Source organism: Rhinoraja longicauda, chromosome 20 (genome assembly GCF_053455715.1).
Source record: "Rhinoraja longicauda isolate Sanriku21f chromosome 20, sRhiLon1.1, whole genome shotgun sequence".
Taxonomy (NCBI): Eukaryota; Metazoa; Chordata; class Chondrichthyes; order Rajiformes; family Arhynchobatidae; genus Rhinoraja; species Rhinoraja longicauda.
In genome coordinates this window covers 2,700,958-2,721,234 of record NC_135972.1, presented here as the reverse complement: position 1 = coordinate 2,721,234, position 20,277 = coordinate 2,700,958, and the positions used below count along the sequence as shown (strand labels likewise).

Here is a 20,277-nt window from a genome sequence, read left to right as displayed (position 1 = left end):
TGGATGGGAAAGTGGGATAGCAGGGAACTAGTGTGAACGGGTGATCGACAGACGGCGTGGACCCGGTGGGCCGAAGGGCCTGTTTCCATGCTGTATCTCTAAACTAAACTTAAGTTGGGCGGCACGGCAGCGCAGCGGGTAGAGCTGCTGTCTAACAGCGCTGGAGACCCGGGTTCGATCCTGGCTACGGCCGCCGTCTGTACGGAGTTTGTACGTTCTCCCCGCGACCTGCGTGGGTTTTCTCCGAGATCTTCGGTTTCCTCCCACACTCCAAAGACGTACAGGTTTGTAGGTTAATTGGCTTGGTAAATGTTAAAAAAATTGTCCTTACTGGGTGTAGGATAGTGTTAATGTGCGGGGATCACTGGTCAGTGCGGACTCGGTGGGCCGAAGGGCCTGTTTCCGCGCTGTATCTCTAAACTAAACTGAACGCTGACCATTGGGGAAGATCAAGTCTCTCCTTGTGCGTTGGGGAACAGCCATGGTTCATGCGTCAGGGATCAGTGGGTAAATCCTTGACTACATCAAAGCCACAAAGGGCAAGTGCACATTTGTCATTTCAGAGATTTAAAAAAATCAAAAGCATGGGACCTTTCCATAAGAATGAGAAAACCAACCTTACATAGAACATAGAACAGTACAGCACAGGAACAGGCCCTTCGGCCCACAATGTCCGTGCTGAACATGATGCCACGTTAAACTAATCTTTTCCAGTTTCTTCTAACTCTCCACTTCCTTGACTATTTTTACATTGGGTTCCTCAATAGGTTTACAAGGTTAATTCCCGGAATGGCAGGACTGTCATATGTTGAAAGACTGGAGCGACTAGGCTTGTATACACTGGAATTTAGAAGGATGAGAGGGGATCTTATGGAAACATATAAGATTATTAAGGGGTTGGACACGTTAGAGGCAGGAAACATGTTCCCAATGTTGGGGGAGTCCAGAACCAGGGGCCACAGTTTAAGAATAAGGGGTAGGCCATTTAGAACGGAGATGAGGAAAAACTTTTTCAGTCAAATCTGTGGAATCCTCTGCCTCAGAAGGCAGTGGAGGCCAATTCTCTGAATGCATTCAAGAGAGAGCTAGATAGAGCTCTTAAGGATAGCGGAGTCAGGGGGTATGGGGAGAAGGCAGGAATGGGGTGCTGATTGAGAACGATCAGCCATGATCACATTGAATGGTGGTGCTGGCTCGAAGGGCCGAATGGCCTACTCCTACACCTATTGTCTATTGTCTAATATCGAACATTGGGTTGATGATGTGTGGACACCTTGGCCAGAATTCAGTGGTAAATTTGAGTGGAACATAGAATATAAAACATAGTATAGCAGAGGAACAGGCCATTCGGCCCATAATATCCATTTGAGCATGATATCAAGTCAAAGTAATCTCCTCGGCCTGCAAGTGATCCATATCCCTCCGTTCCCTGCATATACATGTACCTATCTGAAAGCCTTTTAAAGGCCACAATAGACAATAGACAATAGGTGCAGGAGGAGGCCATTCGGCCCTTCGAGCCAGCACCGCCGTTCAATGTGATCATGGCTGATCATTCTCAATCAGTACCCCGTTCCTGCCTTCTCCCCATACCCGCTGACTCCGCTATCCTTAAGAGCTCTATTTAGCTCTCTCTTGAATGCATTCAGAGAATTGGTCTCCACTGCCTTCTGAGGCCACTATCATATCTGCCTCCACCACCCCTGGCAGCGCATTCCAGGCCCCCACACATCTCCTTTAAGCTTTGCCCCTCTCACCTTCTAGTTATGCCCTCTAGACTTGGATATTTCCACTCTGGGGAAAGAGGTTCTGACTGTCCACCCTATCTATGCCTCTCATAATTTGTATAAACTTCTGTCAGGTCTCCCTTCAACCTCCAACACTCCAGGGAAAACAATCCATGTTTGTGCAACCTGTCCCTGTAGCTGATCCCCTCTAATCCAGGCAGCAGTCTGGTATATTCTTACTGGGTAAATATAATGTCTGGCAAGAAACTGTGGAGTCAGCATTATTAAACAGCAGCTTTCAACAGCTTGCCTTTCTGAGCTCATTTGCAATTAAACATTTCTTAAAGAAATGAAGATGAACATTAGTACCAGTAAAATGTAAATGCACAGACAAATGTAACGACCAGCAGTGAGTACCTGGGGGATACAAAGGTACCTGATAGTCATAGAGTGATACAGTGTGGAAACAGGCCCTTCGGCCCAACTTCCCCATACCAGCCAACATGTCCCATCCACACTAGTTCCACCTACCTGCACTTGGTCCATATCCCTCCAAACCTGTCCTGTCCATGTACCTGTCTAACTGTTTCTTAATTTAGAAGGATGAGAGGGGATCTTATTGAAACATATAAGATTATTAAGGGGTTGGACACGCTAGAGGCAGGAAACATGTTCCCAATGTTGGGGGAGTCCAGAACCAGGGACCACAGTTTAAGAATAAGGGGTAGGCCATTTAGAACTGAGATGAGGAAAAACTTTTTCAGTCAGAGAGCTGTAAATCTGTGGAATTCTCTGCCTCAGAAGGCAGTGGAGGGCAATTCTCTGAATGCTTTCAAGAGAGAACTAGATAGAGCTCTTAAGGATAGCGGAGTCAAGGGGTATGGGGAGAAGGCAGGAACGGGGTACTGATTAAGAATGAACAGCCATGATCACATTGAATGGTGGTGCTGGCTCAAAGGGTCGAATGGCCTACTCCTGCACCTATTGTCTATTAAATGTTGGGATAGTCCCAGCCTCAAACACCTCCTCTGGCAGCTTGTTCCAACACCCACCACCCTCTGTGTAAAAACGTTACCCCTCAGATTCCTATTGAATCTTTTCCTCTTCGCCTTGAACCTATGTCCTCTGGTCCTTGATTCCCCTACTCTGGGCAAGAGACTCTGTGCATCTACCCGATCTATTCCTCTCATGATTTTGTACACCTCTATAAGATCACCCCTCATCCTCCTGCGCTCCAGAGAATAGAGACCCAGCCTACTCAACCTCTCCCTGTAGCTCACACCCTCTAGTCCTGGCAACATCCTCGTGAATCTTCTCTGTGCCCTCTCCAGCTTGATCTCGTTACACAATGTTGACGAGCTCCATGAGTCAGTCCACCTCACCGATTATCATCTGTTCAGGATTACATTTAAAAACAAAGATAACGGGAGATAAGTTTCATTGTCTCGTGTCCTCTGTCTCTAACGAGTTAGAGTTAGATTTAGTTCTTAGGGTTAATGGAATCAGGAGATACGGGGAAAAAGCAGGAACCGGGTATTGATTTTGAATGATCAGCCATTATCATATTGAACGGTGGTGCTGGCTCGAAGGGATGAATGGCCTCCAACTGCACCTACTTTCTATGTTTCTACGTCTCAAGTAAAGAAATCAATGGGTGAAGAGGATGGCCATGGTTTAGTCTGTCACCCATCCTTAGTGCACAAGGTTCACCTGTGAACTTCACAAGTTCACAAGTTATTGGAGTAGAGTGAGGCCCTTCGGCCCATCGAGTCCACTCCGCCAATCAATCATGGCTGATCTCAGCCTCCTAATCCCATTCTCCTGCCTTCTCCCCATAACCCTCGACACCCGTTCTAATCAAGATTTTGTCTATTTCTGCCTTAAAAATATCCACTGACTTGGCCTCCACAGCCCTCTGTGGCAATGAGTTCCACAGATTCACCGCCCTCTGACTAAAGAAGTTCCTCCTCACCTCCTGTCTAAAAGAGCGTCCTTTAATTCTGAGGCCGTGCCCTCTGGTCCTAGACTCTCCCAACAGTGGAAACATCCTCTCCACATCCACTCTATCCAAGCCTTTCATTATTCTGTAAGTCTCAATGAGGTCCCCCCTCATCCTTCTAAACTCCAGCGAGCACAGGCCCAGTGCCGACAAACGCTGAACCTTGTCCACCCAACCCCAGACCCATTGTAGTTCCCAGCCTCTGCACAGATGCAGTTGGCTGGCACAAGGCGATGGAGTGTGGGTGGAATTTCTTTAATCTGCAGCGGAGTTTGTCAGTCAACAGGTAGGGTGCTGGCACTGCAGTAGAACATAAGGTCATAAGGGATAGGAGTAGAATTAGGCCATTCGGCCCATCGTCTACTCCGCCATTCAATCATGGCTGATCCATCTCTCCGTCCTAACCCCATTCTCCTGCCTTCTCCCCATAACCCCTGACACCCGTACTAATCATGAATCTATCTTTGCCTTAAAAATATCCATTGACTTGGCCTCCATAGCCTTCTGTGGCAATGATTCCCACAGATTCACATAGCACATAGCAACATAGCAGATAACCCACAGAATGTAGAACTTGTGCTATGTTCAAGGTGCTATGTTTTATGTGCTACAAGCTATGTCCCATAGCACATAACATGCAGAACATAGAACATATCACATGACATGCGTTGGAAGGAACTGCAGATGTTGGTTCATACCAAAGATGGACACAAAATGCTGGAGTAACTCAGCGGGACAGGCAGCATCTCTGGAGAGAAGGAATGGGTGACGTTTCAGGATTGTCTGAAGAAGAATGTCAGCCTGAAACATCATCTATTCCTTTTCTCCAGAGATGCTGCCTGACCCACTGAGTGACTCCAGCACTCTGTGTCTGTCATAGCCCAGAGCTCATAGCACAAAGAATGTAGACCGTGGAACATCGAATATCGAACATAAAACATTGAATATAGAAAAGTACAGCACAGGAACAGGCCCTTCAGCCCACAATGTCCATGTCGAACATGATGCCAGGTTAAACTAATCTCCTCTGCCTGCACGTGATCCACATGCCTCCATTCCCTGCATATCCACGCGCCTACCCAAAAGCCTCTTAAATGCCACTATGGTATCTGCCTCCACCACCACCCCTGGCAGCGCGTTCCAGCCCCCCACCGCCCTCTGTGTAAAAAAAATGCCCCACACACATCCCTTAAACTTTGTCCCTCTCACCTGAAAGCTACGCCCTCCAGTATTTGACATTCCCACCCTGGGGATAAAGGTTCTGACTATCTACCTTATCTGTGTCTCCCATAATTTTATAGACAAGCTAGCTCTAGAGTACCTGTACTAAGTAAGGAACACGTCTTCCTGTTTGATGGAGACACAAAGAACTGCAGATGCTGGAATCATGAACAAAACACAAAGTGCTGGAGGAACTCAATGGGTCAGGCAGTATCTATGATACGATAGAACTTTATTTACCCCAGGAGGGAGATTGATCTGCCAACGGTGATAAAACACAAGATGCATGAAACATGAAATTAAAGTGATGAATGGAAAGGCTTGGGGGATGTGCAAAGATTGGGTGGGGTGGGGGGGGGGGGGGTGGGTCAGTCTACCCCATGACAGAAGGGGGAGGAGTTGTACAGTTTGATAGCCACAGGGAAGAAGGATCTCCTGTGGCGTTCTGTGCTGCATCTTGGTGGGACCAGTCTGTTGCTGAAGGTGCTCCTCAGGTTGACCAGTGTGTCATGGAAGGAATGGACATTTCAGGTTGAAACGTCGCCTTGGTCCGTTCCCTCCACAGATGCTGCCTGACCCGCTGAGTTCCTCCGGCACTCTGCCTTTTTTCTCTTGCTGATCAGCCAGTCTACTTGAGCAGAGTATCTTCCCAACATCGTGGTTCCCCCTCAGCACTCCACTGCCCCCCTGCCCACCCCACCCCACCCCACCCATCCTGAGCAGAGAGCCACCGAGCCTGGTTTCACCAAAAACTGTTGTCAAGCAACAAGTAAGGAGCAGGCGTTTGGATCAAGGAGTTCTCCAACACAACACATGACAATGGTTTATAGAAACAGAGAAGCGTAGAAAATAGGTGCAGGAGGAGGCCATTCGGCCCTTCGAGCCCAGCACCGCCATTCATCGTGATCATGGCTGATCATCCACAATCAGTAACCCGTGCCTGCCTTCTCCCCATGTCTCTTGATTCCACTAGCCCCTAGAGCTCTATCTAACTCTCTTTTAAATACATCCAGTGAATTGGACTCCACTGCCATCTGTGGCAGAGAACTCCACAAATTCACAACTCTCTGGGTGAATAAGTTTTTTCTCGCCTCAGTTTTAAATGGCCTCCCCTTCATTCTTAGACTGTGTGACCCCCATGGTTCTGGACTCCCCCAACATTGCGAACATTTTTCCTGACATTTATCATTTACTGACTCCGACTAATACATCACCCATTGCCCAAAGTCAGTGAGGAAATAATATTTGAACCGACTGATTAGCACCTAAACTATACGTTGTCACAGGGGCATGAGAGAGTTGAGAGAGTTGAGAGAGAGAGAGAGATGCAGCATGGAAACAGGCCCTTCGGCCCACTGAGCCCATGCTGACCATCGATCACCCTGTCACACTAGTTCTGTGTTATCCCACTTTCTCATCCACTCCCCACACATAAGGGGCAATTTACAAAGGGGCCAATTAACCTACAAACCTGCACGTCTTTGGGATGTGGGAGGAAACCGGAGCACCCAGAGGAAACCCACACGGTCACGGGGAGAACGTGCAAACTCCACACAGCCAGCACCCGAGCTCGGGATGGAACCCGGGTCTCTGGCACTGTGAGGCAGTGGCTCCACCCATTGAAATGAGTCCAGTCATGATTCAGATTGTATCTGGATCAGGATCACGTCTTGTTTCATCAAAGAATCAGTTGGCCCACCTTTAGAAAGGGCGCAAAAGGCACGCAAGGAGGGTCTCGACCTGAAACGTCACCCATCCCTTCTCTCAGAGATACTGCCTGTCCCGCTGAGTATTTCCAGCAAACTGTGTGTATCACATATCACGTAGCATATCATAATCATGATCATAATCACAATCACACTTTATTAGCCAAGTATGTTTTGCAACATACGAGGAACTTCATTGGCCGTACAGTCATACCAATAAAAAGCAACAGGACACCCACAATACATGTTAACATGAACATCCTCCACAGTGATTCCTCCACATTCCTCACTGTGATGGAAGGCGAAAAAAAGTTCAATCTCTCCCATCTTTGTTCCCCCGCGGTCGGGGGCCTCGAGCCTCCCGTTGACGGGACGATCTTGACCCCCGTAGCCGGCGGCGTTTTGGCCCTCTGCATTGGGGCGATCAAGCTTCTGCATCGGGGGGGGGGGGGATCTCAGCTCCCGGGGATCTGACTCCGCTGGTCGAAACCTTCTGCGGCTTGGAGCTTCCCGACATCAGTCTCTACCCGAGACTGCGAGCTCCTCAATGTTGAAATCCGCAGGCCGCGGTCGTAACGCCGATCCCAGCAGGGGACGGCAGGCTCGGATGGTAAGTCCACGTGTCGGTGCCCGCTGGCGGGCGTGTTCCTGTGCTGTACTGCTCCATGTTCTCCCGTGCCCATTGCTCCTGGGTTGGTTGAGTGAATGCTTTCCTTGTGTTTTGCAGCCGGAGGCTCAGTGCGCGTACGTCCTGGTGGTCACGGCTGTGTACTGGGTGTCTGAGGCAGTGCCGCTGGGAGCCGCTGCCATGGTCCCGGCCTTCCTCTTCCCACTCTTCGGGGTTTTGAAAGCCAGCGAGGTAAGAAAAGAAGGCGGACACAAAACGCTGGAGTAACTCAGCGGGTCAGGCAGGCAGAGGGAAGGAATGGGTGACGTTTCGGGTCGAGACCCTTGGTCCAGTCTGTCCAGTCCACCGCCGATTGTCCACCACCCTTGGGTCCCAGAGCCTTTACGGATTATCCGTGTTGCCGGACCACCAGAGGTCACGGCCTCCAAGAGGAGTCCAATGTCACCGGAATGTTCCACCTAGTCCATCTCGGGCTGAAAAACCAGCCCACAAAGTCGGCCTCAGCAGTCGGCTAAGGTCATAAGGCCATAAATGATAGGAGTAGAATGAGGCCATTCAGCCCATTAAGTCTACTCCGCCATTCAATCACGGCTGAATTATCTCTCCCTCCCAACCCCATTCTCCTGCCTTCTCCCCATAACCCCTGACACCCGCACTAATCAAGAATCTATCTACCTCTGCCTTGAAATATCCACTGACTTGTGGCCTCCACAGCCGTCTGTGGCAAAGAATCCCACAGGTTCACCACCCTCTGACTAAAGAAATTCCTCCTCATCTCCTTCCTAAAAGAACGTCCTTTAATTCTGAGGCTGTGACCTCTGGGCCACTCACTATTCTGTAAGTTTCAATGAGGTCCCCCCTCAACCTTCTAAACTCCAGCGAGTACAGGCCCAGTGCTGACAAACGCTCATCACAGGTTAACCCACTCATTCCTGGGATCGTTCCTGTAAACCTCCTCTGGACCCTCTCCAGAGCCAGCACATCCATCCTCAGATATGGGGCCCAAAACTGCTCGTAATATTCCAAATGCGGCCTGACCTGCGCCTTGTAGAGCCTCGGCCTACGGGGACGGATCTGCCGGCTCGGGCCGGGCTGGAGTTCCAGAGCCCTGGCCACAGGGGGCAGTGTCCACCCGCCGATCGGCCACGGGATTGCCGGTGAGGTGGGGATCGGCCGTCTCACCTGGCCTGGGCGACACATTGTTGGGGGGACTTGGGGGGGGGGGGGGGTGGGTGATTTCAAGTGCGTTTTTGTAATTCTGTCCAGATTAAAAGAGTTGCCGGATCAAGAGTTGCTGTAAAATCGGTAGTAGAGCTGTAGCTTATGCATTCGTGGATGTCTCTGCTTAAATTGGCACAGTGGCGTAGCGGTAGAGTTGCTTCCCCACAGCACCACAGATCCAGGTTTGATCCTGACTACGGGTGCTGTCTGTGCGTACAGTTTACACGTTCTCCCCGTGACCGTGTGCATATTCTCCGGGTGCTCCTGTTTCCGCCCCGACAGGATGTGTCTCTAATAGGCTTGCCAACTCGCCAACTGACATCCCCTATTTTGGGCTAAATTAGTTTGTCCCGTACGGGACCGCCCTTGCCCCGTATTAGTAGGGTTGCCAACTTCCTCACTCCCAAATAAGGGACAAAGGGCGACGCCACCGCCCCGCGCCCCATGTGACCTCACTCAGCCAGCGGCCACGTGCTCCCGGCCCGGGCGGCCGCCATTGTTGGAGCGGGAGCATGTGGCCGCTGGCTGGGTGAGGTCACGTGGGGCGCGGGGCGGTGACATCACCCTTTGTCCCTTATTTGGGAGTGAGGAAGTTGGCAACCCTAGTCTCTAAACTAAACTAAATTAAACTAAATTAAACTAAACCAAACACTTGAAGCACCAGTTACCAGTTAAATCAATTAAGTTTTTACACAACGCAAATGTAGTGTCCATTTTCCTAACAAGGATCTCGGAAAGGCTTGTGTTCCAAATTATATTCACAACAGTTAAAATGCAAGTTGATTAGTTTAGAGATCCAGCATGGAAGCAGGCCCTTCAGCCCATCAAGTCCATGCCGACCATCTATCGCCCGTTCACACTAGTTCTAGGTTATCCCACTTTCTCATCCATTCCCTACACTCTAGGGGGCAATTTACAGAGGGGCCGATTAACCCACAAACCCCCCCGCTCGTCTTTTCAATGCGGGATGAAACCAGAGCACCCGGAGGAAACCCACGCGGTCACATGGAGAACGTGTAAACTCCCCACCCACACACACACAGACAGACAGACAGCACCCGTGGTCAGGATCGAACAGGGGCCTCTGACGCTGTGAGGCAGCGGCTCCACCCGCTGCACCATCGTGCCGCCCCTCGAGAGTGAAATTCGATTCGATTTTCTTGTGGAAAATTCCCTGGCCTTTGCCTGAGGTTGCGTCAGGTTTTCCAGGAGGTTTAACCGTCTCTGAGCCGGGGCGCTGCCCGCACTCGTGTGTGGTGTTTGCACGCTCTCTCTGTTACCGTTTAGTCGTTGACCAGCCTGCGGAACCACTTCCTCCTGCCACGGAAAATGGTACTTTTAAAATAAAGTCTAAATGCAAGTAAAACCATTCAGGTGATGAAGTGACGGATTAATTAGAAGCCAGCGCTCTCCCCACACTGTGAAGGTGATGTAACTTTAATGGGCCATTCGTCAGAGTACGTGACTTACATGCAGTAGCTTAGAGTAGTTCAGAAACACGTCGCAGAAACAGGCCCTTCGGCCCACCGGGTCCACACTGACCAGCGATCCCCGCACATTAACACTATCCTACACACACTCACACGAGGGACAATTTTACATTTATACATTTATACCAATCCAATCAACCTACAAACCTGCACGTCTTTGGAGTGTGGGAGGAAACCCGCGCAGGTCACGGGGAGAACGTACAAACTCCGTGTAGACAGCGCCCGTGGTTAGGATGGAACCCGGGTCTCTGGCGCTGTGAGGCAGCAACTCTACCGCTGCGCCACCGTGCGCCCATGTGTGGCATTGCCATGAATACCCCAGGTCAGGCCCAGAGTTCTGAAAGTGCAAACAATGACTCCATTGTACCATTGACACACCTCCCAGGGGCCACAGTGTGGGATGTTGTCACCTGTTTGCACCTTTCAAAGAACTAGTGCTTCATAAGTTCAGTTCAGTTCATTGTCACGTGTACCGAGGTACAGTGAAAAGCTTTAGCTGCGTGCTAACCAGCCAGCAGAAAGACAATACATGATTACAATCAATCCATTTACAGTGTGCAGATACAGGATCAGGGAATAATGCTTAGTGCAAGGTAAAGCCAGCAAGGTCCGGACAATGATAGTCCGAGGCTCACCAATGAGGTAGATAATAGTTCAGCACTGCTCTCTGGTTGTGGTGGGATGGTTCAGTTGCCTGATAACATCTGGGAGATCCCTGAATCTGGTGGTGTGCGTTTTCACGCAATAGACAATAGACAATAGGTAATAGGTGCAGGAGGAGGCCATTCAGCCCTTTGAGCCAGCACCGCCATTCAATGTGATCATGGCTGATCATTCTCAATCAGTACCCCGTTCCTGCCTTCTCCCCATACCCCCTGACTCCACTATCCTTAAGAGCTCTATCTAGCTCTCTCTTGAATGCATCCAGAGAATTGGCCTCCGCTGCCTTCTGAGGCAGAGAATTCCACAGATTTACAACTCTCTGACTGAAAAGGTTTTTCCTCATCTCCGTTCTAAATGGCCTACCCCTTATTCTTAACTATACTTAACTATATTATACATTTCTATACTACCTCCATACATTCTAGAAGCAGAATCTGGCCATTCGGCCCATCAAGTCTGCTCCGCCATTCAATCATAGCTGATCTATCTTTCCTTCTGAACCCCATTCTCCTGCCTTCTCCCCAGAGCCCCTGACACCCGCACTAATCAACAATCTCAGTCTGCACCTTAACAAGATCCATTGACGACCTCCACAGCTGTCAGTGGCAATGAATTCCACAGATTCACCACCCTCTGACTAAAGATATTCCTCCTCATCTCCTTTCTAAAGGTACCTCCTTTAATTCTGAGGCTGTGCCCTCTGGTCCTAGACTCTCCCACTAGTGGAAACATCCTCTCCACAGCCACTCTATCCAAGCCTTTCACTATTCGGTACATTTCAATGAGGTCCCCGCTCATCCTTCTAAACTCCAGCGAGTACAGGCCCAGTGCCGACAAACGCTCATCATATGTTAATCCAATCATCCCTGGGATCATTCTCGTAAATCCCCTCTGCATCCTCTCCTTGGCCAGCACATCCTTCCTCAGATATGGGGCCCAAAACTCAAATGCAGGCTGACCAGCGCCATATAAGGTCTCAGCAGACATCCCTGTTTTTATACTCTAGTCCCCTCGAAATTAATGACTTCATCAAGCCTCACCGGACTTCAATGTCAATGTTATATCTTGCACTGAATGTTGTACCTTTTATCCTTTATCTGTACATTGTGGCTTTAGTTTAGAGATACAGTGCGGAAACAGGCCCTTCGGCCCACCGGGTCCGCGCCGACCAGCGATCCCCACACATTAGCACGATCCGACACACACTCGGGACAATGTTTACATTTACCCAGCCAATTAACCTACAAACCTGTATGTCTTTGGAGTGTGGGAGGAAACCGAAGATCTCGGAGAAAACCCACGCAGGTCACGGGGAGAACGTACAAACTCCTTACAGACAGCACCCATAGTCGGGATGGAACCCGGGTCTCCGGCGCTGCATTCGCTGTAAGGCAGCAACTCTACCGCTGCGCCACCGTGCCACCCACTTGATGGCGTGATTGTATTCATGCATCGTTTTTTCTTTGCACAAAAGGCCACAAAGTGTGTGAAATACAGAGTGCAGATTATAGTTCTCAGCATTGTAGCGCACCAACTCCCCAGACAAAGTCCAATGTCCACAATGGGGTAGAGGTGAATCGGACAGTGCCCTAGCTTATGGAAGGGCCGTTCAGAAGCCTGATAACAGAGGGGAAGGAGCTGTTCGTGAGTCTGGTGGTGCGCGCTTTCAAGCTTCTGTACCTTCTGCCAGACGGGAGTGGGGAGGAGAAGGAATGACCGGGGTGGGACAGGGACAAGTCTTTGATGATGTCGACTGCTTTCCCGAGGCAGCGTGAAGTGTAGATGGAGTCGATGGTGGGGAGTGTGGTGTGTGTGCTGGACTGGGCTACATCTCCAATGGTGGGGTGTGTGGTGTGTGGGATGGACTGGGCTACATCTACAATGGTGGGGTGTGTGGTGTGTGGGATAGACTGGGCTACATCTACAATGGTGGGGTGTGTGGTGTGTGGGATGGACTGGGCTACATCTACAACCCTCTGCAATTTCAGTCTGAAGAAGGGTCTCGACCCGAAACGTCACCCATTCCTTCTCTCCTGAGATGCTGCCTGACCCGCTGAGTTACTCCAGCATTTTGTGTCTACCTTCGATTTTAACCAGCATCTGCAGCTTTTTTCCTACACTACATTGTTGCAGGCGGTAGACAGTAATGCTGGCTCGTGAATGTGTTGGCCTGTGTTGTATTATGGTCAGCGCTACTTGTTGCAGAGGGAGGTTAGAGGGCGGTGAATCTGTGGGATTCATTGCCACAGAAGGCTGTGGAGGCCAAGCCAATGGATATCTTTAAGGCAGTGATAGATAGATTCTTGATTAGTACGGGTGTCACAGGTTGTGGGGAGAAGGCAGGAGAATGGGGTTAGGAGGGAGAGATAGATCAGCCACGATTGAATGGCGGAGTAGACTTGATGGGCCGAATGGCCTAATTTTGCTCCTATCACTTATGGACATGATCCTGTGAGCTGAGGTATTTATTCACAAAATGCTGGAGTAACTCAGCAGGTCAGGCAGCATCTCTGGAGAGAGGGAATGGGTGACGTTTCGGGTCGAGACCCTTCTTCAGACTGATGTCAGGGGGGCGGGACAAAGGAAGGATATAGGTGGAGACAGGAAGATAGAGGGAGAACTGGGAAGGGGAAGGGGAAGAGAGGGACAGAGGAACTATCTGAAGTTGGAGGTCTATGTTCATACCACTGGGCTGCAAGCTGCTCAGGCGAAATATGAGGTGCTGTTCCTCCAATTTCCGGTGGGCCTCACTATGGCACTGGAGGAGGCCCATGACAGAAAGGTCAGACTGGGAGTGGGAGGGGGAGTTGAATTGCTCAGCCACCGGGAGATCAGGTTGGTTGAGGCGGACTGAGCGAAGGTGTTGAGCGAAACGATCGCCGAGCCCGCGTTTGGTTTCGCCGATGTAAAGAAGTTGACATCTAGAGCAGCGGATACAACAGATGAGGTTGGAGGAGGTGCAGGTGATGTGACTGATGTGTGTGTGTACTTTCTGTAGGTCGCTTCGGAGTACTTTAAGGACACCACGTTGCTGCTGATCGGTGTCATCTGCCTGGCTGCTTCCATTGAGAAGTGGAACCTGCACAAGAGGATAGCTCTCCGAATGGTCATGCTGGCTGGAGCCAAGCCGGGCATGTGAGTACTGCTCATCAAGGTCACCACTGGCAGGAGCAGAATTAGGCCATTCGGCCCATCAAGTCTACTCCGCCATTCAATCGTGGCTGATCTATCTCTCCCTCCTAACCCCCTTCTCCCCATAACCCCCGACACCTGTACTAATCAATAATCTATCTATCACTGCCTTAACAATACCCACTGACTTGGCCTCCACTGCCTTCTGTGGGAAAGAATTCCACAGATTCACCGCCCCCTGAATAAAGAAATTCCATCTCATCTCCTTCCTAAAAGAACGTCCTTTAATCCTGAGGCTGTGCCCTCTGGCCCTAGACTATAGACAATAGACAATAGACAATAGGTGCAGGAGGAGGCCATTCGGCCCTGCGAGAAAGCACCGCCATTCAATGTGATCATGGCTGATCATTCTCAATCAGTACCCCGTTCCTGCCTTCTCCCCATACCCCCTGACTCCGCTATCCTTTAGAGCTCTATCTAGCTCTCTCTTGAATGTATTCAGAGAATTGGCCTCCACTGCCTTCTGAGACAGACTCGCCCTGGTCAAGAATAATTAGGACCGGTGTCAGGGGTTACGGGGAGAAGGCAGAAGAATGGGGTTAGGAGGGAGAGATAGATCAGCCATGATTGAATGGGCTGAATGGCCTAATTCTGCTCTTATGTCTTCTGAGCATGACCCGCTGAATTCCTCCAGCACTTTGTATTTTTGCTCAAGATTTAGATTTATTTTAGATTTAGAGATACAGCGCAGAAACAGGCCCTTCGGCCCACCGGGTCCGCGCCGACCAGCGATCCCCGCACACTAACATTATGCTATACCCACTAGGGACAATTTTTACATTTGCCCAGCCAATTAACCTACAAACCTGCACGTCTTTGGAGTGTGGGAGGAAAGCAAAGATCTTGGAGAAAACCCAGGCAGGTCACGGGGAGAACGTACAAACTCCGTACAGACGGCTCCCGTAGTCGGGATGGAACCCGGGTCTCCGGCGCTGCATTCGCTGTAAGGCAGCAACTCTACCGCTGCGCCACCGTGCCGCCCAGCATCCACAGTTTCTCGTGCCTCCACAGAGGTAACGGTGGGATGACACGTGTCCACCAGCGAAGGTTATGGTTCAGCATTTGGTGCAGGCGTCAGCTTTCATTGAAGGCTGCTGCCGTGAGTCAGAATGTCCTCAACTCCCCACTGTGGCAATGAATGAGTGGACACTGGAGACACACACACACACACACACACACACACACTGGGAGAGTGGAGCCCTCCAGTGGATGTGAGGGACACTGCGATCAAACTCAAAACCGTCATCTCTCCGTGAATGAGGCACAGAGTGCTGGAGTAACTCAGCGGGTCAGGCAGCATCTGTGGAGAACATGGATAGGTGACGTTTCACAGAGTGCTGGAGTAACTCAGCGGGTCAGGCAGCATCTGTGGAGAACATGGATAAATGACGTTTCACAGAGTGCTGGAGTAACTCAGCAGGTCAGGCAGCATCTCTGGAGAGAAGGAATGGGTGACGTTTCGGGTCGAGACCCTTCTTCAGACTGAGAGTTGGGGGGGGGAGAGGGAAACGAGAGGTATAGACGGTGATAGACCATGTCTCTCATTTCCCTTTCCCCCGACTCAGGCTGAAAAAGGGTCTCGACCCAAAACGTCTGCTATCCATGTTCTCCAGAGATGCTGCCTGACCCGCTGAGTTACTCCAGCACTCTGTGAAACGTCTGCTATCCATGTTCTCCAGAGATGCTGCCTGACCCGCTGAGTTACTCCAGCACTCTGTGAAACGTCACCTATCCACTGTGCCGCCCAACGGTGGATTGGGTGGTGTGTTGGCAGGGGTAGGTGCTTGGTGTTGACATCCAGCTGTGTCCCACAGGTTGGTCCTGGGCTTCATGTTCTGCACCATGTTCTTGTCCATGTGGCTGAGCAACACCTCCACCACGGCCATGGTCATGCCCATCGCCGAGGCCGTGCTGCAGCAACTCATCAGCACCAGCCTGGAGGCCGACGAGGACATGGCCGTCATCATCAACACCGACAGCGTGGAAGACACCTACACGGCCCCAGCCCCCAAGTATGGTACGTGTGGCCGGCGCGGGTAACCGCAGCTCACCAGCACTGCGGTCGTGTGCATTGTTTAGTTTAGTTTAGTTTAGAGATACAGAGTGGAAACAGGCCCTTCGGCCCACCGTGTCCGCGCCGACCAGCGATCCCCACACAATAACACTATCCTACACACACTAGGGACAATTTTTACATTTACCAAGCCAATTAACCTACAAACCTGTATGTCTTTGGAGTGTGGGAGGAAACCGAAGATCTCGGAGAAAACCCACGCAGGTCACAGGGAGAACGTACAAACTCCGTACAGACGGCGCCCGTAGTCGGGATGGAACCCGGGTCTCCGGCGCTGCATTCGCTGTAAGGCAGCAACTCTACCGCTGCACCACCGTGACCGCCACAACAGGGAGCTGGCACACCACCATTGCAATAAGGTCAAAGATGGAGTAACTCAGTGGGACAGGCAGCATCTCTGGATGGAAGGAATGGGTGACGTTTCGGGTCAACACCCTTCTTCAGTCTGCCAACTCTTCTTCCTCAGAGATGCTGCCTGAACCGCTGAGTTACTCCAGCATTTTATGTCTATCTTTGAGTTTACTGCACCAGTTTAAAACACCATCTGGAATTCCTTCCTGCAGTAAGGTCTTAAGGTCATAAGTACCCCATTCTCCTGCCTTCTCCCTATAACGTACTGATCAAGAATCTATCTATCTCTGCCTCAAAAATATCCATTGACTTATAGACAATAGGTGTAGGAGGAGGCCATTCGGCCCTTCGAGCCAGCACCGCCATTCAATGTGATCATGGCTGATCATTCTCAATCAGTACCCCGTTCCTGCCTTCTCCCCATACCCCCTGACTCTGCTATCCTTAAGAGCTCTATCTAGCTCTTGGCCTCCACAGCCTTCTGTGGCAAAGAATTCCACAGATTCACCGCCCTCTGACCAAAGAAATTCCTCCTCATTTCCTTCTTATAGGAACGCCTTTTAATTCTGAGGCTGTGACCTCTGGTCCTAGACCCTCCAACTAATGGAAACATCCTCTCCACATCTACTCTATCCGAGCCTTTCACTATTTGATAAGTTTCAATGAGGTCCCCCCTCATCCTTCTCCAGTGAGTACAGGCCCAGTGCTGACAAACGCTCATCACAGGTTAACCCACTCATTCCTGGGATCATTCTTGTAAACCTCCTCTGGACCCTCTCCAGGGCCAGCACATCCTTCCTCAGATATGGGGCCCAAAACTGCTCACAATATTCCAAATTTGACCTGACCAGCGCCTTTTGAGGCATTACATCCCTGTTTTTGTATACGAGCTATGGGTTGCCAACTTTCTCACTTCCAAATAAGGGACAAGGTGACGTCACCGTCCCACGCCCCACATGACCTCACCCAGCCAGCGGCCACCTGCTCCCGCTCCACCAATGGCGGCAACCCGGGTCGGGAGGCAGGTTGCTACGCAACCTCCGTTAGACGGCGCCTGGGCCTCCGGACCTACAGCGTCCGGGCCTACACTGTCCGTGCCTACACTGTCCAGGCCTACAGTGTCCGGGCCTACAGTGTCCGTGCCTACAGTGTCCGGGCCTACACTGTCCGTGCCTACACTGTCCAGGCCTACAGTGTCCAGGCCTACAGTGTCTGGGCCTACACTGTCCGGGCCTACAGTGTCCGGGCCTACAGTGACCGGGCCTACTAAGTCCGGGCCCACAGTGTCTGGGCCTACAGTGACCGGCCCTACAGTGTCCGGGCCTACAGTGTCCGGGCCTACAGTGCCCGGACCTACACTATCCGGGCCTAAAGTGTCCAGGCCTACAGTGTCCGGGCCTACAGCGTCCGGGCCTACAGCGTCCGGGCCTACAGCGTCTGGGCCTACAGCGCTCTCCGGGCCTAATACGGGACAAGGGCGGTCCCGTACGGTACAAACCAATTTAGCCCAAAATACGGGATGTCCCGGCTAATACGGGACAGTTGGCAACCGTAATACAAGCCCTCTTGAAATAAATGCCGGTAGTGTGCATTGTTGGAGCCAACTGTCAATAACTGCAATAACTTGGAAAAGGTGCCCACAATAAGACCAATAGTTTAGTTTAGTTTAGTCTAGGTTAGTTTATTATGTCATGTGTGAAAAGTGAAAAGCATTTACTTTAGTTTACTTTGGAGATACAGCGCGGAAACAGGTCTTTCGGCCCCCCGAGTCCACGCCGACCAGCGATCCTAGCACTCTCCCACGTACACTAGCACTACCCTACGCACACTAGGGGCAATTCACCTGTTTATGAATAGGAAAACACTGCAGATGCTGGTTTCAATCGAAGGTAGACACAAAATGCTGGAGTAACTCAGCGGGTCAGGCAGCATCTCTGGAGAGAAGGAATGGGTGACGTTTCGGACCCAAAACGTCACCCATTCCTTCTCTCTCCCGAGATGCTGCCTGACCCGCTGAGTTACTCCAGCATTTTGTGTCCACCTTAGACCTGTTTATGACACAGTTGCCTATTTTCATTTTGCAACTTTCAATATCTGCCTCTTATTCTTCCCAGGGAGTGAGAATGAGAAGAGACAACTGGAGCTTATCTACCTTAACGAAAAGTAAGTCCCACACTGAGTTTATGGTTTGGGGTATTGGAGAACGGAAACGGTACGGGGAATGAGAACGTGCTCAGAAGAGACAAACTTCTCTTTCCTTGGTGATTACCTTAAGTTCATTTTCTAAATATGTAAAGTTGGCCATTTAGTCCTTAGACTTTAGAGATACAGTGCAGAAACAGGCCCTTTGGCCCACCGAGTCGGTGCCGACCAGCGATCGTCTGTACCATAGCACTATCCTACACACCAGGGACAATTTACAGTTTTTTTTAACCAAAGCAAATTAACCTACAAAGAACAAGGCTCTGGACCGAAACGTCACCCATTCCTTCTATCCAGAGATGCTGCCTGTCCCGCTGAGTTACTCCAGCATTTTACGTCTAACCTACAAACCTGTACATCTTTGGAGGGTGGATGGAAACCGGAGCACCCGGAGAAAACCCACATGGTCGTGGGGAGAACGTACAAACTCCGTGCAGACAGCACCCGTAGTCGGGATTGAACCCGTGTCTCTGGCGCTGTGAGGCAGCAACTCTACCGTGCGGCCATTGGTGATTTTATAGTTACTCGAGCAAAGAAAATAAACTAATTCCAAGACAATGTGGAAACGCAACGTTGATGGGGGAAACGAGGAACTGCAGGCGCTGGTTTACAAAACACACACGCATTAAGTGCTGGAGTAACTCAGCGGGTCAGGCAGCATCTGTGGAGAACATGGATAGGTGACGTTTCACAGAGTGCTGGAGTAACTCAGCGGGTCAGGCAGCATCTCTGGAGGGAAGGAATGGGTGACGTTTTGGGTCGAGACCCTTGTATATATCCTATAAAACCCACATGTCTTTTGGGATGTGGGAGGAAACTGGGGCACCCAGAGGGAACCCACACGGTCACAGGGAGAACATGCAAACTCCTCACAGGCAGCACCCGAGGTCAGGATTGAACCCAGGTCTCTGGACTTTGGCATTTGCACCCTGGGAAAGAGGTTCTGACTGTCTAACCTATCTGTGCCTCTCCTAATGTTATATATTTCTATCAGGTCTCCCCGCAACATCTGCCAACTCAAGCTCTCAGTCTGTACAAGGGTCCTGACCTGAAACATCACCCATTCCTTCCTCTGACCCATTGAGTTACTCCAGCACTTTGTGTCTATCTCCTTATAGCTAATACTCTTTAATCCAGGCAGCATTCTTGTAGACCTCTTCTGCACCCTCTCCAAAGCCAACACATCCCAAAATGGGGTGAGCAGACGTGCGGCACGGTGGCGCAGTGGGTAGAGTTGCTGCCTCACAGTGCCAGAGACCGACTACGGGTGCTGTCTGTACGGAGTTTGCACGTTCTCCCCATGACCTGCGTGGGTTTTCCCAGGGATCTTCGGTTTCCTCCCACACTCCAAAGACGTGCAGGTTTGTAGGTTAATTGGCTTGGTAAATGTAATTTTTTTAAAAAAATAGTCCCTAGTGGGTGTAGGACAGTGTTAGTGTGCGGGGATCGCTGGTCGGCGCGGACCCGGTGGGCCGAAGGGCCTGTTTCCGTGCTGTATCTGTAAACTAGTGGGTGTAGGACAGTGTTAGTGTGCGGGGATCGCTGGTCGGCGTGGACCCGGTGGGCTGAAAGGGCCTGTTTCCGTGCTGTATCTGTAAACTAGTGGGTGTAGGACAGTGTTAGTGTGCGGGGATCGCTGGTCGGCGCGGACCCGGTGGGCCGAAGGGCCTGTTTCCGTGCTGTATCTGTAAACTGTAAACCTGGGGTGATTGTTAGGACCAAGACTGTTAGCGGCAGCAAGGATTGAAGGAAAGAATTGTCAGCATGGATCTGACACGTAGCGGAGGGAGAGAGTTCACATCA

At 50.8% G+C, this 20,277-nt stretch overlaps 1 protein-coding gene across 1 annotated transcript in view; it reads left to right on the top strand.

The window, feature by feature from the left end:
* LOC144603332 (solute carrier family 13 member 4-like) overlaps positions 1 to 20,277 on the top strand; it is a 37,557-nt gene that overhangs the window by 2,088 nt on the left and 15,192 nt on the right. Inside the window, exons 2-5 of the mRNA XM_078416467.1 lie at positions 7,381 to 7,512; positions 13,654 to 13,790; positions 15,662 to 15,864; positions 18,387 to 18,435. Coding sequence (XP_078272593.1) covers positions 7,381 to 7,512; positions 13,654 to 13,790; positions 15,662 to 15,864; positions 18,387 to 18,435 — 521 coding nt within the window. The remainder of the gene's footprint in view (positions 1 to 7,380; positions 7,513 to 13,653; positions 13,791 to 15,661; positions 15,865 to 18,386; positions 18,436 to 20,277) is intronic.